Source organism: Heteronotia binoei, chromosome 6, assembly GCF_032191835.1.
Source record: "Heteronotia binoei isolate CCM8104 ecotype False Entrance Well chromosome 6, APGP_CSIRO_Hbin_v1, whole genome shotgun sequence".
In the NCBI taxonomy this organism is placed as follows: domain Eukaryota; kingdom Metazoa; phylum Chordata; class Lepidosauria; order Squamata; family Gekkonidae; genus Heteronotia; species Heteronotia binoei.
The window spans coordinates 53,985,076-54,007,263 of record NC_083228.1 but is presented as its reverse complement, the minus strand read 5'-3'; the positions used below and the strand labels follow the sequence as shown (position 1 = coordinate 54,007,263).

General features: G+C 37.6%; 1 protein-coding gene across 2 annotated transcripts; it reads left to right on the top strand.

The window, feature by feature from the left end:
• Positions 1 to 4,621: 4,621 nt before the first annotated feature.
• On the top strand, positions 4,622 to 21,835 carry BUB3 (BUB3 mitotic checkpoint protein). Of its 2 annotated transcripts, XM_060241457.1 has the most exons (8): positions 4,622 to 5,166; positions 7,823 to 8,017; positions 9,287 to 9,356; positions 11,013 to 11,164; positions 14,923 to 15,081; positions 16,370 to 16,547; positions 16,925 to 17,141; positions 21,525 to 21,835. In XM_060241457.1, the coding sequence occupies exons 2-8, from the start codon at positions 7,823 to 7,825 to the stop codon at positions 21,532 to 21,534; spliced, it is 981 nt and encodes a 326-aa protein (XP_060097440.1). In that variant the 5' UTR covers positions 4,622 to 5,166; the 3' UTR covers positions 21,535 to 21,835. The 2 variants fall into 2 exon arrangements, with proteins under 2 accessions (XP_060097440.1, XP_060097441.1); XM_060241458.1 differs by lacking the exon at positions 21,525 to 21,835 and having other exon boundaries at positions 5,048 to 5,166; positions 16,925 to 17,145.
• Positions 21,836 to 22,188: the final 353 nt, after the last annotated feature.

Here is a 22,188-nt window from a genome sequence, read left to right as displayed (position 1 = left end):
CAGGGTGCATTCCAGATTGCAAGAGCAGCAACATCAGAAGGCCCAGTATGACAGAAATACAGCACTTGTGCCCTCTTTTCAAGAAGGGGACAGGATAAGGATACATCCACCGGATGGATGCCAGTATCAGTAACTGAAAAAAGAAGTGGGCCATGCTTATACATGGTCATGACTCCTCATGGCAACACTATTAAAAGAACAGAAGGCATTTTCAGAGAGCCTGTCCTTTCTCTGTAGATAGATTTAGGTGGGTAGCTGTGTTGGTCTGAAGTAGAATAAAGTTTGAGTCCAATGGCACTGTTAAGACCAACAAAGTTTTAACATTTTTCTTTTCTTTTTCTGACTGTGATAGAAATGCAGGAATCAGTAAACTCAGATCCCTTTGCTCAGGTAACACTCCCATCAGAAAGGAGACCAGAGCTCCTCCTGCAGTGGCAGAAAACGACTGCATTAATTAGAAAAACAGAGTGGGTTTGAGGTGACTGCCCCCCCAAAATTCAAGAACTGAGTTATGGGATAGAGGTAATAAAGATGGTGAGTCAAGTACTAGTAACCTCTGACTCCCAATTCTGAAGTGGTTTTAATAATTCGATCAGGGTTTTTTTAAATAAAAAGTTTTATTTAAAAACTTACAAAATTTACAAAATATAGTATATGACAGTAAGGTATATAAATAGGAGCAAAATAAGAAACCAGAATGAATAAAAAGATACTGCATATAAATTCAAGGCATAAATATACAATTAAGGATAACAACATAGATAAAGCCTCATAAAAATTACAATAATCGTTCAGACTTTTTATCTCTTTTCTTTCTAAAAATATACTCTCTTGCTATACAAAGGGTTAATTGGGAGTATGTCATTTTCCGCCATAAATGTTAAGAAGGAGGACCAGACATTGACAAATTTGGATTCATAAGACTTAGGCTCCATCTCTAGCAAATTGTAAGTTATCTTATTTAAAATGAAGTGATCCCAGCATTTATCCAGCCATTGTGAGATAGTGGGAGGGTGAACATCCAACCACTTAGCTGCAATAGTAGTTCGAGCTGAGGAAAATAGTGTCAAAATTAGTGCTTTTGTAGGATTATTTGCCTTTACACAAGTAAGGTCATTAAGCAGTACAATTGATGGCTGAATTGGAATTTCTACATTTGTTACACATTTATTATATTGTATGACGTGTCCAAAAATTGCGAATAAACTTACAATTCCCAGCAGTGGATATAATCGGCTCTTTCACCACACTGTTTTTTACATAAGATGTCAATATTGTTATCAAATTTATGCATTAGAATGGGTGGAGAGTACCATCTTAACATAAGTTTTAAGGACTGAAATTTAATATTGAATACTGGAGAGGTCAGACAATTAGACAACCAAATATTAACCCATTCTTGTTCAGTAATTGTATGATTGCAATCCCTATTCCATAGTTTCTGATAAGGAAGCAGAGTTCCTCCAGAGACCTTAAGCAAAATTTTGAAAATTAGAGAAAGCATGCCTTTAGTTTGTTTGTTTTTTTCTTAAGAAGTGTCTCAAATTCTGTGCAAGGATGGTTAAGAGTCTCTTTCAACAAAGGGGAATGTAGCAAGCGACTCAGTTGTAAGTATACAAATCATTGAACAGGAAACCCCAATTTTTGCTCCACTTTTGCTTGATCTGTCCTTTTTCTACAAGATCCATAAGGCAACTAATACCTGCTTGTTTCCATGCTATAAATCCACTCCAGTTCAATCCTGGCAGGAACCATAGTTGATTACTAAAAGTGGAGAGAGGGGAAATACCAGGAGCTAAAACTTTACATCTACATATCCAAACCTTGTATGAGGCATTAAAAAAAACATTTTCAAGTAAATGTGTTCTGGGAATCAATTCGGAGTTCCAGATATCATTAATGTCGTAACCATCCAGCCCCTGTTGTTCTATTGGGCCCACACTGGCTTGGGATCTGCTGATGCTGCCTGAAACAATGCTTCCAAGTGTGCAGCCTCATAATAGTATATCAAATCAGGAACATCCATGCCGCCTTCTGATATTGCCTTGCATAAAGTATTATAATTAATTCCGGGGCGTTTATATGCTCACAAGAATTGATTAAGATCCTTTTGCCATGTTTTTAATGTTTTAGTAGGAATTTCTAATGGTAGGATCCTAACAAGAAATAAATATCTAGGAAGAACAAACTTTTTAATTACATAAAGTCTGTCAGGCCATGTCAAGGTCTGGGTGTTCCATTTTTTAATTTGGGATTTAACATCCTGGTGTAGCTTAACAAAGTTTTGTTGCAACAGTTTACTTGGATCAAGAGGTATATTAATTCCTAAGTATCTGCTGGAAGATTGAGTCCACTTAAAAGAGGTGTCACGAATAAAAGATGCCGATTCCTTAGACAAATTTATTGGAAAAATTTCTGATTTTTGAGGGCTTATAACTAGTCCTGAAATAGTACCAAATTGTGACGTTAAGTTTTGAATTTCTGGAAGTAAGGTATTAGGGTTTGTACAATAAAACATTAAGTCATCAGCGTATAAACTGATTTTGAGTCAAGTCTTCAACTGTGATGCCTGATATGCTAGGGTTCGATCTAATATATTCTGCTAGTGGTTCAATTGCTAAATCAAAGAGTAAGGGTGATAGCGGACATCCTTGTCTAGTGCCGCGTTGCATAACAAATTCTTGAGAGTAATGGTTGTTAACCCTAATCTGTGCAAGAGGATTATGATAAATAGCATTAATTGCATGCATGAAGTGTTGTCCAAAGCCCATGAGGTATAAGAGTTTTTTCAAGTATGCAATTTCCAAACTATCAAATGCTTTCTGTATATCCAGTAACATGAAAATTGCTTCAGTATTCCTTAGTTTGTATCTATGTATCAGGTTAAGAGTTTTCCTGATATTATCCAGGAGGGCAAGAATCCAGTTTGATCTATTTTGATATAGCAAGGCAAAATCTTCATCAATCTATTTGCTAATAATTTCTCCATTAGTACTGAGTAACGCTATCGGTCTATAAGAAGCCATTTCAGCAGGGTCTTTATTTGGCTTGGGGACGACTACTATGGTAGATTCTAACCAAGATGGTGGCATGAGACTAGTTTCCAAAATATTATTACAGAGGAGCATTAATGGGCTAGCTAATTCTTGTTTAAAGGCTTTGAAGAACTCATTTGGGAAACTGTCATTCTTGCCGTTTTGTTATTGAGTGAACTATAGTATCTAGAATTTCTTTTTCTGTTATCTGCCTCTAACATCTCTCTAGAGAAAAAACCTCTAGAGGCTTTTTCTGCCTCTAACATCTCTCTATGCTCAATTTTTAGGTTAGAGCTTAAGTTGTTATTTTGTAAAAAGTTGGTAAGAGGTTTCGTTAGGACAAGATGAGGTATACAATTTTTTATAAAATTCTGCAAAGCAATTTGTTGTTGTCTGATTTTGCCTGTAGTCTCCCTGCCATATCCTTGACTGAGTGAACATGATTAGCCAGTTGTTTTTCCTTTCCTTTCCATTACAATAATTTTAAAAATTTGGGGGATTTACGCCAATATTTCTGTTTGATATATAAGAGTTCTTTCTGTATAGAGGACATTTCAATTGCTTCCAGAGTTTTACGTTCCGTAAGAAGGATTTGGAAAACTCTTTTACTCCCTGTTTTTTTATGTTGGGTTTCTAGGTTTCCAATGTTTTGTTGTAACAACTGAATTTTGTCATTTTTTCCCCTTTTAAGTGTTGAAGATACGGCGATTGATTGTCCTCTGACAGTGGTTTTTAATGCTTCCCAATTAGTTGTATGAGAAGTATCCTCAGGGTTAAGTCCAAAAATGTTTAATTTCAGAAGCAATTTGTAACCTAATAGATTCTTGCATTAACAAAGACTTATTCATGGACCATCTATATTCTGTGTGTTTTATCTGAAATTTTTTAATGAGCATAGAACTGGAGCATGCTCTGAATGAAGACTATTTGTGATATGTGTGTTTGAGACAAGATCAATTAGGGATGAAGAAACTAATATGTAACCCAACCTGGAGTATGAGCGGAATCTAGGTGAATATACAGGTGTATAATCTCATTCTTTTGGATGCTGAAGCTGCCAAATGTCAATGAGTGAATGTTTTTAGAGAAGAGAACGTAAATCTGTAAAGGGGTTAACTGTTGATGGACATCAATTACTTTTATGAGATCTATCTAAATATTTAGGAAGAATGAAATTTAGATCACCTCCTAAAATTATTGCACCAGCAGCAAAGTCACTGAGAAGTTGTAAGGTGCGTTTTAAGAAATGAATTTGGTCTGAATTCGGTGCATGAATAGAGCCTAAAGTATAAAGCTGATCTTCTATTTTGCCTTCAAGGAAGATGTATCTTCCATCTGGATCTGTTAACGTGTGAATTACTTCAAAGCCTATAGTCTTTGCAATGAAACTAGCAACACCTTGAGATTTAGAGGAACCTGAGGCTTGGAATTGTTTTGCATTATGGGAAGACAGTTAATTGATAAGAAAGCAGTATTATCTCAAAGAGGGATCTGATGTATATATGTTTATGCCTTTAACTGAGTCCTCAGAACAGCTATTTCCCCCACCAAGTCCTCATTTAGTTCTAGCGCCGTGTGAATAGGTTGTAGTTCCCAGCGTGTGTGAAGCAATAAAGAAGCTTTTTGCTAAAATTGCCAGTGTCTCCTGTGTGCTAAATGGATGGGGAAGCCTAATCCTACACGCCAGAACCCCTATTGTTGACCCAAAGACACGCGTGAGCCTGTAGGAATCGGTCTTTCGCATACTCTACCCCGGCCCCGGAACACGCTATCTGAAAAACAAGGCCTATGAAAGTCGGCGTGACTTTTGACAACACCAAATGCCTTTTGTAGTCACTGGAACTGAAGAATGACGAGAAGCAGTCAAGATCGCTAAGAAATACAGAAACATCAAAGGAGGACCAAGGCCGCTAAAAAAAGGAACTGTTTCCCGCTGCACGCTGGGCGTTGTAGTCCAGTTGCAGCAAGCGGAGGCATTCTGGGTGTTGTAGTTTTGTTGTTCAAATCACCCAATCCTTGGCTGCAGCGGCTAGGCGTCGAGCAGGGGCTGTTGGGAACTGTTAGGTGGCGCGCGCGCGCGGACGGAGGAAGGCGGTTGGCGTGTGGAGCGTTGTCAGCGATAGGAGACAAGGTAATGGCGATGTAGGGTTCCCGTTTTCGCTTGGGCGGGAGCGAACGGGCTGTACCGCGGCCTGGAGGACCGTAGGCGGGGGCATGTTCACCCTGAGCACGGGGTGGAGGTGACGCGGTATGAACGGAAGAGCTGCTTCCTTTCTCTATCGTTTGTTCGCTCCTCTCACTGCTTGTGCGAGTCTTTTCCAGGCCACGCCCATCCCTTCCCGCATGTCTGCCCACCCGCGAGATTGGTGCGTCCTGCAACCTGCGCCTCCACCCTCTCAAGGTGGGCGTCAGTTCCAAGACATGGGTTCTAATATTAAGGCTCCCCCCGACCTTCAGGGAATATATAACTACTGTTTAATGGCTGCTTAACGCCAACCATGTGCGAGGAAGGCTCTACTGTCCGTCCTAGTAGGCAAACCACGATCTAAATACAGTTAGAAAATAAATAAAAGGCAGGGATTTCCAGTGGAGGAGAGCGAGTGGTGACGAAAGTTTACCATCGCTACTCGCCAGTTTCCATTGCTCGACAGGGCTGCTTCTCTCGGCATCGTTTCTAATAAAGTGTTTAAAATAAGAGACGGCAGTTGGGTGTATGAAATTATAATATGGGATAAGTGTTTTTCTTAAAGCTTCTCTGTATGGAAGGAAGGCTTGTATCTGCCGTGACTCTCTTTTTTGTTTTGAAAAGGTGGTTTATAAATACTATATAATTAAATGTATCCTCAGTCTTCGTGTGCTCAGTTGGAAATAATGGAAAGGGTACTAGTGGACAAAACACAGAATATTATGTGGTGCTTTGGTTGTGTGTCCTGAGATCCAAAGCTGTGAGCAGTCTAAAACAGAGTCTGGGAGTGATGCTTTTCGGTGTTACTCTTTCAACTGTTCCAGAATTAACTGGTTTATGACACAGGCCCCACAGTAATCTTCCAGATAATGTAGCTGAAAAGATAATGCCTATGTTTAAAAAGATCTATTAAACATATGTATGTACAAAAATAATTTTCATTTATACTACATATGTTGATGTAAACTAGCTTTTCTGGTACACACTGATATTTACACTGCAAGGTTATCCTGCAATTTCACCAAATAAGTTCCCAGGCCGTATGTTTATGTTTGGTTTCAGTAGTACTTTGACACAGTAGGTACTGATTCATTTTAAAAACAGAATCATGTATTGTAATGAAAGCTTTGACTTTTTTGTTATTTTTTCATACATTCTTGATTTCTCAAAATAGCATACTTCTATGTCAGGAAATAACAAGCATATAACTTTGAAGTCAAAGCCAGTAAAATTGACAGCATACAAATGCTGTGATGATAGTAGTATAATCCAGGATCTTTACTGTTGTGAAGACACTGTTGTGAGGATTTATATTGGAAATGTTGTGTTGAGAAGGATTTGACTTACTATTGCTTTAGTATTTCCAATAATATTTAAAGAAGAGAGGCTGTTCTCTTACAGAAAATAAGTGATTTTGTGTATTCTTGATACATATCGTAATATATGGGGAGGTTTAGTTTTCCAAAGTGTTTTTTTTTAACAGTAATCAGTTTGCAACCCATTTTTATATATGCTTAGTTAGTGGTAAAGTCCACTTGTGTTTGGTATGGGTTACTCTTAAATTAGGATGCAGAGGAGCTCAGCTAAGGTTTTATTAATGAATTGTTAATAATGGAGGTAAAATTGTTGTGACTTATTCAGCTTTACAGTCAAATAAGAGGAGACATTAAGCTGCTTCTTCCTGGCATCATTAAGCTGAACACTTGTTCACACATGCATACTCATTTCTTGGTGACATCAAATAGCACGTAATTAGTTGAATGCATGAATGTTTCATCACAGATTGATGTTCACATATCCAGTTGCTAGTTAGATACTACAGGCAAATTCATAGTGCTATTCTAGTATGATTTTCATTGCTACCCCAAATCAAAATTTAGCACAATCAGTGGTGTGTATTCTAGAATCCCTTTGTGGAAAGTGCTGGTGGCCATGAATCTTTTTGCTGTGTTCTGATGAAAGATGCAGAAGGGGTGATTTTGTCTCCGTCTCCCTCCCCATAGCAGCCTTCCTGTATGTTTAATTGATAGTCTTTGTGGATCCTGCAGTGCCAGGATTATATTTTCTTGAAGTGAGAAAGGAGTGTTTGGGGGAAGGCTAAAACAGGAAAGATCCATAATTCTTGTGTTTGTGGATAGTGAGATCACCTTATTCATTTTGTTCAGACATTGCTGCCTAATACCTTAATGTTATGCCCAATAACTGACACAGCTTATGTCTTAGAGTTTCAGGACTTGTGTGAAGGAATAGCTATGCATTTGGTGTGCTGGAGGAAGGGCTTTGAAATAATTCCTGTTACTCTTGTAAGAAAAGAGGGAGAATGTTCACACCCTTCCCCCTCCTCATTGTAGGACTTTGATGTACATTGCTGTTTGTGTGCATGGGTCTTACAACCCCATGAATGATTTTTCTGCGATTTGGGATAAGCTATTGGAAAGAAGATCAAAGTGGATAAACTCTGTGCACCTTCTGTGCATACATGGTTGGAGGCCAGTGACATAGTTCCTTACCTAAAACATTCCTTTCTAAATGTTATAGCCAAATATCATTTTAGGAAATATTTTCAAAGTCAGTGATTAACTTTTGTGTAATTCTTATTCAGATGACTGGGTCAAATGAATTTAAATTGAACCAGCCACCAGAAGATGGAATCTCATCAGTGAAATTCAGTCCCAACACATCTCAGTTTCTGCTGGTTTCATCATGGGATACTACGGTTCGACTGTACGATGTTCCAGCCAACACCATGAGACTCAAGTACCAACACACAGGAGCAGTACTCGACTGTGCTTTTTATGTAAGTGTTTCAATTGATTACTATGGCTGCTCAAAGTACTCTTGCATTGTTAAGATTATGTGTAGGCACCCAGCTTTAAGTGACAATTAACATATTGGTCAATTAAAACTTTAAATTGGAATTGAAAACACTGTCTGGTGTTCTTGTCTGTGCATTTTTATCCAGCTTTTCCACCAAGGAGTTCAGAGTGATATACGTGGTTCTCCTCTCTCCATTTTTGCCCCTCTCCCAAACAGCGTTATGACTGAGTTTGGATTTGAATCCAGGTCCTAAATCAATGCTTCCTGTAAACTGTGGAGTCTTGTGAGCAAAAATTCTACATCTTGAGCTACTAGCATTGAAGTTGTGAATTACAGCATAAATTAGTTTACAGACTCCAGCTAACTCTATCTCCTAATTGCTGAAATTAATAAGCTCCACCTCCTCATGCTGTAGAGACAATGCTGACTGGTCTTATGGAAACGTCCGAGTTCTCAGTTGCTGTTCTCCTTTCAGCAAAAGTACAGAGATCAGGATTATTTGGTGGAGTATGCTTTTGTTTCATTATTATTTTGCCATTAAAGGTTTTTTGACTTTGACTTTGAAGCATAAATTAGTTTGCTCTGGGGCCATTTTTCCTGAGCTAAGACAAATGTGAGCCGGAGGTTAAAAAAACTGAGCTAGCTCACACTCATTTTAGAGGGAACACTGGTCCTAATCCACTGCAGTAACTACCACACAGGCTGAGCCACTGGCTCTGTGCATGTATAAAGTCTTCTCAGGTCCTTGCAGCAGCCCAATCCCCCACCCCACTCCAGCCATCTGTTAAAGCCAAGGGGCCAAAGAACTGCCAGTGGAAAGAAGAGGCCACCTTACTTCCCTTGGTATGCACAAAATCACTTTTCAGATGCATACTGATGTATTTGTGTTTTGGTCTCTGTTTTTATTTTGTTTTGATGGGTATGTTGTAATGTTATAAGGAGAACAAAAAAAATGCTAGATAATCTTCCCTTCTAATATTCATTGGTTGAATATTTTGTTTATTGTTTTTAAATTGATTATTACTACATTGAGTTTGGCACTTATCTCTTGTGTTGCTTTGTGGACGTTATATGCTAGGATTTTTTAAAAAGTGTCTTTTATTATATATGTTTGCTACAACTGTAAAACCTAAATGAACTCTCTCTCTCTCTCTCTCTCTCTCTCTCTCTCTCTCTCTCTCTCTCTCTCTCTCTCTCACTCACACACACACACACACACACACACACTCACTCACTCACTCTCTGGAAGGATCCAACACATGCATGGAGTGGAGGATTAGATCGGCAATTAAAAATGCATGACTTGAACACTGATCAAGGTAAGCTAGTCTAATGGTGTAGTAGAGCCTGCTGAAAGAAGGATACTTCAAAAGCCAAACATTCATTCAGCCAAAAAATAGTCTTTTGAAATATAAAAATATTGTAGGGTTAGATTTTGAAGGTATTAATATAGATGGTAGTTGTGGTGTCACAAAGCAAAAGAAAAATGTTTTTGTTTTTCTGGTAATGCAGAAGATCATATTTCTTGTGCTATATGGTTTTATGTAAGTACTTTGTATAACTCCATTTATTGCCATGCAGAGCTGCTTTTGATTTTTATTTTGTATTTAATGCTTTATCAGTCTAGACAGATTTTTAGTCTGCTAAAAAAAGGAGTCAGTGTTCCATTCTGTGTTTTCTCCCAGACTATATAAAAATTAGCAGTGTTTATTAAAAGGTGGTCCTAGTTTTTCTAGAATTACTAGAATTCTTCTCGATTATGAGGAAAACTGAGAATTGTTTTATGATTGTTACCTGCAGTCCTTTACCCACCCTTGAGTTTTTATTTGTTGTTCCTCTTTTCATTTCTAACAGAGAACCTCTTGTAGCATCTCACAGCCTTTCAAATGGCAGTGGCCTGAGATTTTGTAAGATGGGCATTATCCTATCTTTAGCCCTCATATGGATTGCTGTATACAAACCATCTGCTTATGCAGGCTCAGGGAACACCCGTTTTGCTCTTAAATTGCTGAACCTTTTAAAATTGAGCTATTTAAATAAAAAATGAAGTGTATGCATCTGGTGTCTACCCCATACAAATCTTTTATAAAATCTTTTATAAAACTGATAAATGCTTTTTTGATAGTCTTAATTTTTTATTTAGTACATGAAAAGTATGGCCAGATTTCTGGATATTTGGAAGAAGACTAGTTGATTGTCAGAAAAGCTGCTTAGGTGTTCCTGCCAGGATAAAATTAGATGCTGTGACATTGTAAAGGGATAAGAAGTTCCCAGACAGTGGTTTCTTGAAGTCTTGAAAGATAGTGGAGAATTGGGCTATTGCTATGGTTCAGAAAGCTATTTAAGATAACTTCTATAGGATTAAAAACATGTACTAATTTGTTTCTTTCCTGAGTTAGAGGGCTCAGGTAACAAAGTAAGGTATTATAGGATGAGTATTCAACATCACTTTAAAAGCTTCTAAAACCGTTTAATAATATAGGGCACAGAGATAAAATGGCTGATGATGTGGAATAAAGGTTTTATTGACAATGTTTTGTTGGAAGTGCCTAATTTACTCACAAGTGGCAAAGGCATGAACTAATGTGGTCATGCCACACTCACAGATTATTAGATCTTTCTAACATGCCATTCATGGCTTGGATTTTCAGAGAAACCCAGCAGAGTTAGGTGCACAAATCTCTTTTGTTTGCTTGAAAATCTCTGCATGGGTACCAACACCCCCTTAATCTTCTTTGAAATACTGAGTTGATATCTATTAGTCTACATTTAACACTTCAGAACCGTATATCTATTGCGAAGATTAGAGGATCAAGCGTCCTTTGAAAGATGTCCCAGCATGCACATACATTAGTGAATGGCAGATTAAACCCTGCTACTGCTGTATGAATATTGCTCAGTTCTTTTTGTTAATTTTGGTTATCAATAGCTCTACTGTAGTTATGTATTCAGATTTGTATCACTTTTTCCTACAGAAAATCTTGTTGGCACCCATGATGCTCCTATCAGATGTGTGGAGTATTGTCCAGAAGTCAATGTGATGGTAACAGGAAGTTGGGATCAGACCGTTAAGTTATGGGATCCCAGAACACCCTGTAATGCAGGAACATTTTCTCAACCTGAAAAGGTTTGTACTTAAGCAGTAAGATTGCACTGTTTGATGGTGGACAAATGTATTTTACTAAATAACAGGGCAAGGTTATGCAGTTACTTTAATCTAAACCTGTTGAAATTATCCTCTGTATCCATTAATTTCCTCACTTACATTTGTATCCCATCGTTTCTCCAAGGAGACCAAGAAATGTTCATGGCTTTTCACTTCATTCTCTGTACCTTGGGAGGGGTGTGAGAGAGAGACAGAAGGTTATCCAGTAGGCTTCATTGCTACATGAAGACTTCAAGACTAGCCTAGCCCAACTATGTGGGTTTAATTTTATTTGTGAGGGTAAAGATACAAGTCTAGGAAATGAAGCAAAATTTTACATGATTATTAAATGAATATTATAGAACCATAGAATCTCAGAGTTGGAAAGGGCCATACAGGCCATCTAGTCCAACTTCCTGCTCAATGAAGGATCAGCCTAGCTCATCCCTGATAAGTGTTTGTCTAGCCAGTGCTTAAAGACTGCCAGTGAGGGGGAACTAGAATACCAAGGAAGCACAAAGTAAACTAGTGATCTTTGAAATTATTTGAAATTTAGTGTCCCTAGAAAAAATTTAATTTATCTTCATACCCATTTGCTGCATAGGCAAAATCTAACCACATAGCCTTAGCCAAGGCTGCATCACAACAGGCCAGCTGTAGCATTGCTCACAATTCATTGTAGTGTCAAATCACTGATTGTGAATGAAGGTAGCAGGCACACATAGTGGAGTTGTGGATGAAGATTATTGTTAGTATATCCTATTATGGGCAGAAATAAATAGGAAGCTTGGCTGCTATAGCATTATTTTCAGCAGTTGGGGTGATGGTGTAGTGTTGTGGTTATGATCTGTGAAAACTTGCCTCTGCCGTGAACTCCCATGGTTATCTTAGGTCATGCTCGGCCTCCGTCTGCAATGGGGGAATAGTGTTTGCCTACCTCTCAGGGCTGTTATAAGGATTATATGACACTGTGTGTAAAGTGCTTGAAATACTGAAAAAATGCTTCTTAAATGCTGTGTACTTTGCTTGCTGTTCAGAGCTTGTAAGTTAGCATGTGGTTTGTAAAAAAGGATATTGGGAGAAAGCTGTGTCCAGTGACAAACCTGACTTTGAATTGTATGTATTCAAAACATCACTGCAATCCATTGGTTTGATTAGATGCATGCTTTTACAAAGGATTATGGGGTTTAAAGTCTCTGTTCAATAGACAATAATTTTATTAGTATTTATTTATTAATTCATTTATACCTTGACTTCCTCTCCAGTGGGGACCCAAAGTGGCATGCATTGTTTGCCATACCTCCGTTTTATCCTTACAACAAACCTGTGAGGCTAGGTTGAGCTAAGACTGGGTGTCTGGCATAAGGTCACTCAGTGAGGTTCCATGGCATGAGTGGAGATTTGAATCTGGGTTTTCCAGATACTAGGCTGACATTGTTAGCCACTATACCACGCTGGCTATTTTCATTAAGTTTTAACAAGCAAGTTCTTTCTTTTCATAATGGCCAGAAGGTTACAAGTATTATAATAGCTTCCTCTGGCTTATATTTTTTCCTGGAGGTTTTTTTTTGGGGGGGGGGTATTCTTCAGACTTGTGGTGCAGAGTGGTAAAACTGCAGTACTGCAGTCTGAGCTCTCTGCTCACAACCTGCGTTCGATCCCAGCAGAAGCTGGGTTCAGGTAGCTGGCTCAAGGTTGACTCAGCCTTCCATCCTTCTGAGGTTGGTAGAATGAGTACCCAGCTTGCTGGGGGGAAAGTGTAGATGGCTGAGGAAAGCAATGGCAAACCACCCTGTAAAAAGTCTGCCATGAAAATGTCATGATGCAAATCACCCCAGAGTCGGAAATGACAGGTGTTTTTACAGGGGATTACCTTTAACTTTTTGTGTGTGTGTGTGTGTGTCTGCACCTGGAAGTCATGGATATTCAGAGAATAAAGCCTGCCCCTGTCTTAACTACTGACATTTCATGGGGGTTTCCCATCCAAGTATTTGCCAGAGTACACCTGCTTATCTTCTGAGATCTGACAAGATTGGGGTTTCCTGAGCTATCCAGGTCAGGGCCCTCTGACTTATTATAAACTTTTATCACTGAACATTTTCCAGTCATAGTGATTGGTTATTATTCTGTATCACATCATGTCTAAATAGCCCAGTATGTAGCCAGCCACGCCCACTGCACAACCTGAATCTTCTTCTGGCAGTATTGATCAGAATAAAATACCATTGTTTTAATGTGATTTACAGAAAGCTGTGATAAATTATAGACAATCACACTGAATCAAGTATCTTGTTGGCACACCAGTGTTCCTTATGTCTGTTTTTAAAATACTGTTTCTGATAAATGTATTTATCAAGCCTTTTTCATGGCATTGCTTTAATTTGATTTATGGCTGTTGGATATAGAAAGAATACAGGTGTGGTGTCAGTCTGTAAAGAAGATTTAAAGTGGTTAACGTTCCTGATACAATGTTTTCCCGGTACATTTTTCCATATATGAATTGTATATTATTATATTTTATATGATATAATATGTGATAAGTCAGGTACACTTCGTGTAATTTGTCATTTATGCTTGGACTAGTATAATTCTTTTATACTGTCAAGCATATTCTGTTAATTCATTTTGTTGTGGCATTTAACAGAATGTGCTTGAGTTCCATTGATCTTGGTAGATTGTAATTTACTAGATTGCATTTCAAGCGTACTAAATAATCAGAAGATAACATTTTAAGAATTTTGAATACTTTGAAAGACCTATTAATGATTGTTACATCATTAATACAATACAATACAGTAGTATAGAATCTTTTTGGTGTAGATTCTTAATTAAGGTTTTATTTTAGTTTAAGCAAATGTAGCTATATTGCTAGCTCATAAGTCTGAATTTTTCTCACTGTGCAATAATACACGTTTATTCAGTCCTGCTTTATGCTATGGTTCTTTTCAAATATGTGTACATAGGGTTGCACTTTAGTTCTGTACAGTGAAATGTCCAAATAATCCAAGATATCCATTATACCATAGCTTTTCAAATTGTAGGTTTTCCCTTGGTATTTAGAGTTAAGTATCATGGAAGTTATTATTTTCTTTAGGATATATATGTTATTTTTTTTCTTCAGAATTGTCTTTGGTGAAGGCATAATGCCGTCACATAATCTTGGTTAGGAGTTGGGAAAAGTATTCATTTCTTCCTTTTATCACAGGTGAATTCCTCTCTTCCAAACCAAATAATGGTGTGGTTTTAATTTACATTTTTTTTTTGCATGCTAGCTTCAAGCCTCAATTCTGGTTAGATGTTGGTTTGTATCAAGCTGTAGTTTGAGTGAACCATAAGTACTAGTGGCTTCACAGTTAAGAGTTTAGAGCATAAAATTGGTCCAATAGATTTGGATACTACTTGAAAGGATGAAAGAAGAATTACTTGTCTTCAAGGTCGGAGAAGTGTTACCAGAATATTAAAAACATTGGTTAGACAACAAGGTTGGGGCTCTGTCACAGGCCATCAGCCTAAATGTAAGATTTTAGTATGTGGAAATTCTGGCAGTTATATGACCTGTGGGCTATCGCTTGCATTTTAGGATTGGGCCTTTTGAATCTGGCAGGTTTTAACTTTTTGATTTCAGCTATCATTGCACTTGTCAATGGAACAAATATAATATTACCTTTAGTCTGCCAACATAAAAATCTCAAAATTGAAGTTGGGAAGTGTAATGTCACTCTCTGATTTTTTTCCCCAAGGTGTATACGTTGTCTGTATCTGGTGATAGACTGATTGTGGGAACAGCTGGTCGGAGAGTTCTGGTATGGGACTTGCGGAACATGGGCTATGTTCAGCAGAGAAGAGAATCAAGTCTTAAATATCAGACCCGTTGTATCAGAGCATTTCCTAACAAACAGGTAAGTCAGCTGTGCTTCAAAACTGTCTTCACTGTAAACCCGCTGTAACCTTAAGGTTATGTTAACTTTTAAGGTTAAAATGTTTAGTTTTGCTAATCTTATAGCTTTCTCTTAAATAAATGACATTTCTCTGCTTGTCTGAAGGTAAGATTTGGAGATACCAAAGTGGAAACTGCAAAAATGTTAATATTTATTTAAATTTAAAGCTAATGCAAAGAGTTCTGAATTATGTAAGAGCACTAGACAAGCTAGGATAAAAACTTGTACCATTGTGTACCATTGCTAGCAGATAAAATCTATTTGCTTAGGTGTAATTTCTGAGAATGGGAATGGTTCGTTTCTAAAGCTATCAAAACTACAAAAAAGATTAACATGGGAACAAGGGAGTCTTTGTTCTCCCATTGTCTCTCATTGTTCCTCCCCTGAGGTCTAACGTTATATATGCCCATAATTTTCTACTACTTTTGGAAGGGAGAGCCATTTGAAGAAAAGCTTAAACCTAACTTTTTTATTCTAAAGCAGCATGATATATGGCAGAAGCCTTATTTTCTGAAGTGAGGGTATTAAGTGAGTCTATGAGCTCGAACTGTGAGCTCAAACTATTTTTATATACAGAAGGTAGTGTCCATTGAGGATTCTTCTGGGGTCCTTTGTCACTTTTGAAAGGTATGAGCATGTTCTCTCTTTTCACAGATCAGATACTATGTCAGAACTAGAAAACAACTTTCTTTCTCTTCAGAATTCTCGTAGAATCTGCAGTTGTCTTTTGGCACATTCCCGCTGAGAAGCTTCAGGACTCAGTACACCTGTGTGTCTCAGTAATGAAGAGTTTGATGTAGGACTGTAATGCATTTCTTTTATTTTTGTTAAAATATTTTTATCCTGCCATTGCAGATGTATAGGTTTTCCAATATGACTAACTATAAAACAATAAATTATTTTGTTTATTTATTTATTTGGTCAATTTATATTCCACTCTTTCCCATGCAGGCTCAGGGCGGATCTATTAAAAACCTAACAAATTTACCATGTTAAAAATATAGGGTCTATCAAAGACAAACTGCAGAACAGTACAAAATTTAAAGGTAAAACCAGAAGGCATTAACTGTTACGCATGTCAGAACACTGTTACTGAAATACAGCTTGTCTTTGATTAATAATGAGGGAGCCAGTGAAACCTTCAGGGCCAGAGAGCTCCAAAGATTGGTTTTAGAAGTCAAAAGCAATTGCATAATAGAAAAGATGTAACCAATGATGGTAATAAATTAAGACTGTTTGAATTCTGTAGGGTTATGTGTTAAGTTCTATAGAAGGTCGTGTTGCAGTTGAGTATTTGGATCCAAGCTTGGAGGTACAGAAGAAGAAATATGCTTTCAAGTGTCACAGACTGAAGGAGAATAACATTGAGCAGATTTATCCAGTAAATGCCATCTCGTTTCACAATGTCCACAATACATTTGCTACAGGTAACACAGATACATAATTGCCCAACTTTAGTAGTTCTATTAGGTGATCACATTTAATTCATGTGAAATACTTCAATTAATGATTCTTTTAACATTTTCTTGAGCTTTTTTAAGCTCCTGAGCTGCAAGCTTAAATTTTAGGCAAAAAGAAGTTTTCTCTCTCTTTTTTTTTTTAAAGATGCAGCTGGATTAAATTCTTGTGAGGCTGGAAATTACTGAATCGATAATTTTCTGCATTAATTCAGAGAATATATATTTCTGTCCTGTTCTTTCTGTGTTATTTTTTTCATCCTTCGCACTTTTTATAGAAACTTAATTGCATTAACATGTACAGAAATAGTTCCTAATATTGTAGCTTTTTGCAACTCTATTTGTAGGTGGTTCTGATGGCTTTGTAAATATTTGGGATCCATTCAATAAAAAAAGGCTATGCCAGTTTCACCGTTATCCTACCAGCATAGCATCACTTGCCTTCAGTAATGATGGAACTACTCTTGCAATAGCATCGTCATATATGTATGAAATGGATGACATTGAACATCCTGAAGATGGTATCTTCATTCGCCAAGTGACAGATGCTGAAACAAAACCCAAGTGAGTATGCTTCACCTGTATTTGAGCTTTTTCTAACATTTATTTCAGGATTTATTAATTTTCCTAAATTCATGAATAGCATTATTGATTGCTGGGAGATAGCGCAGCTTGACAGTAGGGCTGAAGTTGATTTTATCTTGTTCTTTCCAAGCTTTCAATATCCGTAGGTTGATAGACGCCTGATGGATAAAATTGTCTGCTTGTTTTGTTGGAGAAAAATGTCAAACTCTATTCTTCCTGAATAGGCACTATTGTATGGAACCATGGTATTATTAGAAGTTCATTGCTTTAAAATTAAGTTGAATTCAGGATAATTCATATGGGCAAGTCTAATTATGTTAGATCTTTAAGATTTCAAACTGTTGGCAATCTTCTTGCACGCAGATCTAGATTCTCATCTGTAGTGCACCAAGGTTTAGCTGGTTATGGCAATTGTGTAAATTGCTGAAATGGGAAATGTGCAACATCATGGCATTTTTGGTTGCAGAGGGAAAAAAGCTCATTTCTGACGCTCAGCGCAAATGAATCTAGCCTAAAGTTAAACATATGAGTATTTTTGTCTCTATATCACAGTATTCAGTTTTGTGACTTGTGTAAAGCTGTAAAATTTGGAAATTCCATGAATATGTTATTCCCAGTACCTCACTGCTGCCTGGTCAGGTCAGTGCAATTAGCATATATGGGAAGAAAGAGCAGACAAAGAAACAAAAATGATGAAGTAACATTTATCCTGCAACATACATATTTTCTTGTAAACATAGTTAAGCATATGAAGTTTTCTCATTGTATGAGAGGGAGACGAATACACACATTCCGCTTTAAATTCAGACTTCCTGTTTAAGCAGATTTCTTTGTCCACTCTATCCTTTTGTGCGTATAGAGTGTGATTCTCTGAAGAAAATGGGAATCTCTTGTGGGTTAGGAGAGCTGTGTGGGTTAGGAGAGCTTTAGGAAGTTGCCAGTTCAGAATGACCACTAATGTTCTCACAATTCCTATTCTAGTTCTTACTGAGACTCTTATGTGAGAGTTTCTGTCAAGATAATATATTTTCTTTATTTTTGTTTTCTGCCTCAGCTTTTATCCTGCCTTGCAGGTGGCAAAAATTAAAGATACATTTTCTATGGGAGTGAAGTGTCCATCAGTTTGCAACTATTATGCAGCAGTTTGCAACTATTTTTTCCAAGTACTGGGTATACTTACATTTTTTTCTTGTAAAAATGGGAGATACTTAAATTCCATAAATATGCTAAATAGTACAATTTTATGGGCTGAGTACGTTATAAGTGATTAATTTTATGGTGTTCAATCAGTAAAAGATGTTTAGGTTTGATAGGAAAGAAGGTATTCCATCTATTTCAATTCGTTCCCAATTTTTTTTCTGGGAAAAGGCCCCCCCCCCCCTTTTATCTTGTGACTTCAACAGTTCTGGAAATTTTGCATCTCTAGTCAGATTAGTGGTTTGCTTGACACTCTACTTAATATTCTGGACCTGGGTTTAGGGGAGATATGTCTATTTTTCATTCAAAATATATTATCTGCATTTCTAAAACCTTTGATTTCCCACCAGATTACATTAAAGTACCAAATAAAACCAAAATACAAATACAAGCCAATGAGTGGTTAACACATGGAAGAGCAGTACACTGAAGAAAGTTTCTTTGAAAAGGGAGTTTCACATGTTAAACACATTAAAATTCGGCCAACCTGCTGTGCCTACTAAATGGAATGATAGATGCAGCATGTTGCATGCTTTAACAATTTTTAAAATGGGATTCGAAGGCATGGGTTCTCTGAAAGATATCCTGTCCCCAAGTCATTTAGCACTTTAGTCTCAGTCAGCATTTAGAGGTTGGTTATAAATAAAGAGATGGACTTTACCTCTCTTGTAGAGCCATCTGCTGAGTACGATGATGTGTATTATTTTATAAACACCAAGTTAAATGGCAAGTGCTACATCTTCTGCATAGATCTTCCTTGACAGCTTCTTAAACATTCATCCTGTATTCTAGCATGAACTGCCTGTCTAGTTACTGGTAGCTGTGTTCTTATGGTTGTGCCCAGTGCTCATGTTAAAACCCTCTGTAAACCTTTAACATTACTGAGGCAGTGGAGCAGAGTTTGAGTCCAGTAGCACCTTTAAGACTAACAAAGTTTAATTCTGGGTATGAGCTTTTGTGTGCATTGGAGACATTTATTTATATTCCCACCCCATCCTGTCTCCGGCCTTCTTTGCATGATTTTTGGCACAGGTAAAGTTTTGCTAGTCACTGAAGGAGGAGATGGAATAGGATACTCTCAGATCTCCTCTCTTGGTCCTCAGCCAACCTGCTACTGAAATACCACTTGTCACTTGAATAATAATAATTTCCCCCCTTCTCTGTCTTCCTCTCTCAACTTTCCAGCTGATCCTGTGGTAAGCTCTGGGGTCTCCATCTTCATCCTTTGAGCACCTTAGTGCCTGCTGATACCCTTTCTGGCACCCGCCACCAAGTGTGTTTAGGAAGTAGGGCTTTTTCCCAGCAAGGCTTTTAATTGACTACTGGAGATTTGATTGGTTGTGCCAAGTTTTTAAAAAATGTTGCTTCGGCAGCATCTGCACCATGGCACAAGGATCTGAACTGTGTTACTGACATTAAGCTGTGGTAGTCATTTTGTGACTGGCTTTGCCTCCTGCAAGGAGCCCCATGATGCAGAGTGGTAAGCTGCAGTACTGCAGTTCAAGCTCTCTGTTCATGACCTGAGTTTGATCCTGGTGGAAACTGGGTTCAGATAGCCAGCTCAAAGTTGATTCAGCCTTCCATCCTTCTGAGGTCAGTAAAATGAGGACCCAGCTTGCTGGGGGTAAGGTGTAGATGACTGGGAAAGACAATGGCAAAGAACCCTGTAAAAAAGTCTGCCATGAAAGTGTCGTGATGCGATGTTACCCCAGAGTCAGAAACGACTGGTGCTTGCACAGGGTACTACCTTTACCTTTTTACTGTCTCCTGCAACAACCACTTTGATGCCATGCCCATCATGCTGTGTCAAAATTCCAAATATGCCAGAAAGCTCAAAAAGGTTGGAGACCCCAGGTCAGCTCATAGATCAATACATACCTGTCTCTGTTCTTCCTGCGATGTAATTTTAGGATTTAGTTGCCCCCATCCCAGTTGATTATCCTGGGTTATTTTAAGAGCATTTTAATGCTTTCGTATCAGACATAAGAAGTCTTGGCTGTGTTCTTCTGCCTTGGCATCTTAGATATCTAAAAAGCCTCTCCAAAATATGACTTGTTATCTGTACCTGCATGCTTGAAAATTAAGTGTCAGAGAAAATCTGTTTTGAGCAGTAATAGTATTGCCAATCCTTAGCTATAATGCTAGCCTTGTTTAAGGCTAAATATATTTTTCACTTTTTTGTTTTGTTTTGTTTTTATAGATAGGTCTGACTATTCTAACCTAACCTGTCAGATATAACTGGGGGAGGGGGAGGGTGTAGTCAAAAATATATTTATTTTTTTTAATACTTGAATTTACCTCCCATGTTATATTTTTATTAATGGCCATAGTCCTGTGGTTGATTCTCATTGAATGGTAACGTGAGAAGCAGCCCTCAGTGGACTGAAGACTTGGCCGCATGACTGTCTTCATCTGTTTCTATGCTTGCGTTATGTTTGCTAATTATAGGGATGCTTCACTCTGCTTTCTAAGGAGGTTAATCTACAATTAAACAATATTTCCTCTTGGCTGTCCATTATTTTCTGAAACAGATGGTTCATCATTTCCTGGGTTGTTAAACACAGCAAGGTTAAGGTTAGACTCCTGGGAATCAGTTAATTTTGAATCTTATTACAGGATGTAGAAGCAAAACTAATAAGAATAGTACTTAATATCATTTTGTGGCTGAAAACAATTATTTATTAGCAAACAATTGATCCCAGAAGGGCAAATTGTTTGAGCTGGTAATGAACTGAGACAAGGCAGAGCATATCTGTATATTCACAAAATAATTGTAACGTAATTGCAATGCATTTAGACAGGCATCTTTTTGGACTTGTTTCTTCCTTTAAATGGATTTCTGAATATTAGTATGTCTTTTTGACATCAGTTACTTATGCCAGACTTGAGCTGCATGCTCAGCAACCATGATGGTAGTTGATTATTCTTTTTAAACTTTCCATTGGTATGGGAGTTTGGGGGAAGAAGGTTTTGTATGTGAATTGTCACCTGCCTCACAATAGGAGGCTTAATGTCGTTATAACTATGACTCAGCTGTAAAAGAATGTGGAAAATTAAGGATGTGGTAAAATATTATTTTTATGTTTTTCAAATAAGTCTCTTATATGGGCATTTAGGAATGCTGTGAAAACTTAAGTGGCTATTTAAAATATTATTTTATTGCAGGTCTACTTGACTTCTGACCAAGAAAACTTCCATGTCTTTTCTTCACCTTTTGGCAAGACTAGCTTGAAGTAAATCCTTTGATGAAATAAATATCTGTTTCCAGTAATGCTTTCACTGAAAATAGTGTTTGTATAATCATTTAGTATCATTCTGTTCTGTTAGTTTGTACTGAGAGTGGTATTTTCCTCTGAACAGTACATTTTCTGTAAGCTCATTCATTGCTATGAAGTGTTACATTTTGTATTTGAACTTTTGTACAGATTTAATAGTCATTTATCTCTCGGTTGAATAAATCTTTCAAAAAACCCTAATGATACATTCAGCAACAGTGTGTTGTGAATTTTCAACGTTGGACTTGGTGGGGAAGATACACATTTTAGTCTTATCATGCTTAATGAATTATGCCATCACTTCTGAGATGAAAGAAGAATCCTTTGGGTAACAACAGTCCTACAGGGTTAACTTTTGAATCATGCAAGTTTGCTGTGAAAGGCTTAAATATAAACTTGTAAGTAGTAGCTAGGGGCCCCCTATCATCATCAAAGTGACAGCTGCTCCGCCCACACATGCATGCCCCGCCCACACAAAAAACGAACGCCATATGTTTCCTTATGGGGGAGTGACGCAACAGTCCCCGAGGGGGCGGCTAGGGATCCACCCCCCC

Coding starts and splice junctions, on each gene's coding strand:
- BUB3 (XM_060241457.1), top strand. CDS start 7,823: ATGACTGGGTCAAATGAATTTAAATTGAACCAGCCACCAGAAGATGGA. Junction 15,082..16,369: donor GAGCATTTCCTAACAAACAG/GTAAGTCAGCTG, acceptor TGAATTCTGTAG/GGTTATGTGTTAAGTTCTAT. Junction 16,548..16,924: donor CCACAATACATTTGCTACAG/GTAACACAGATA, acceptor CTCTATTTGTAG/GTGGTTCTGATGGCTTTGTA.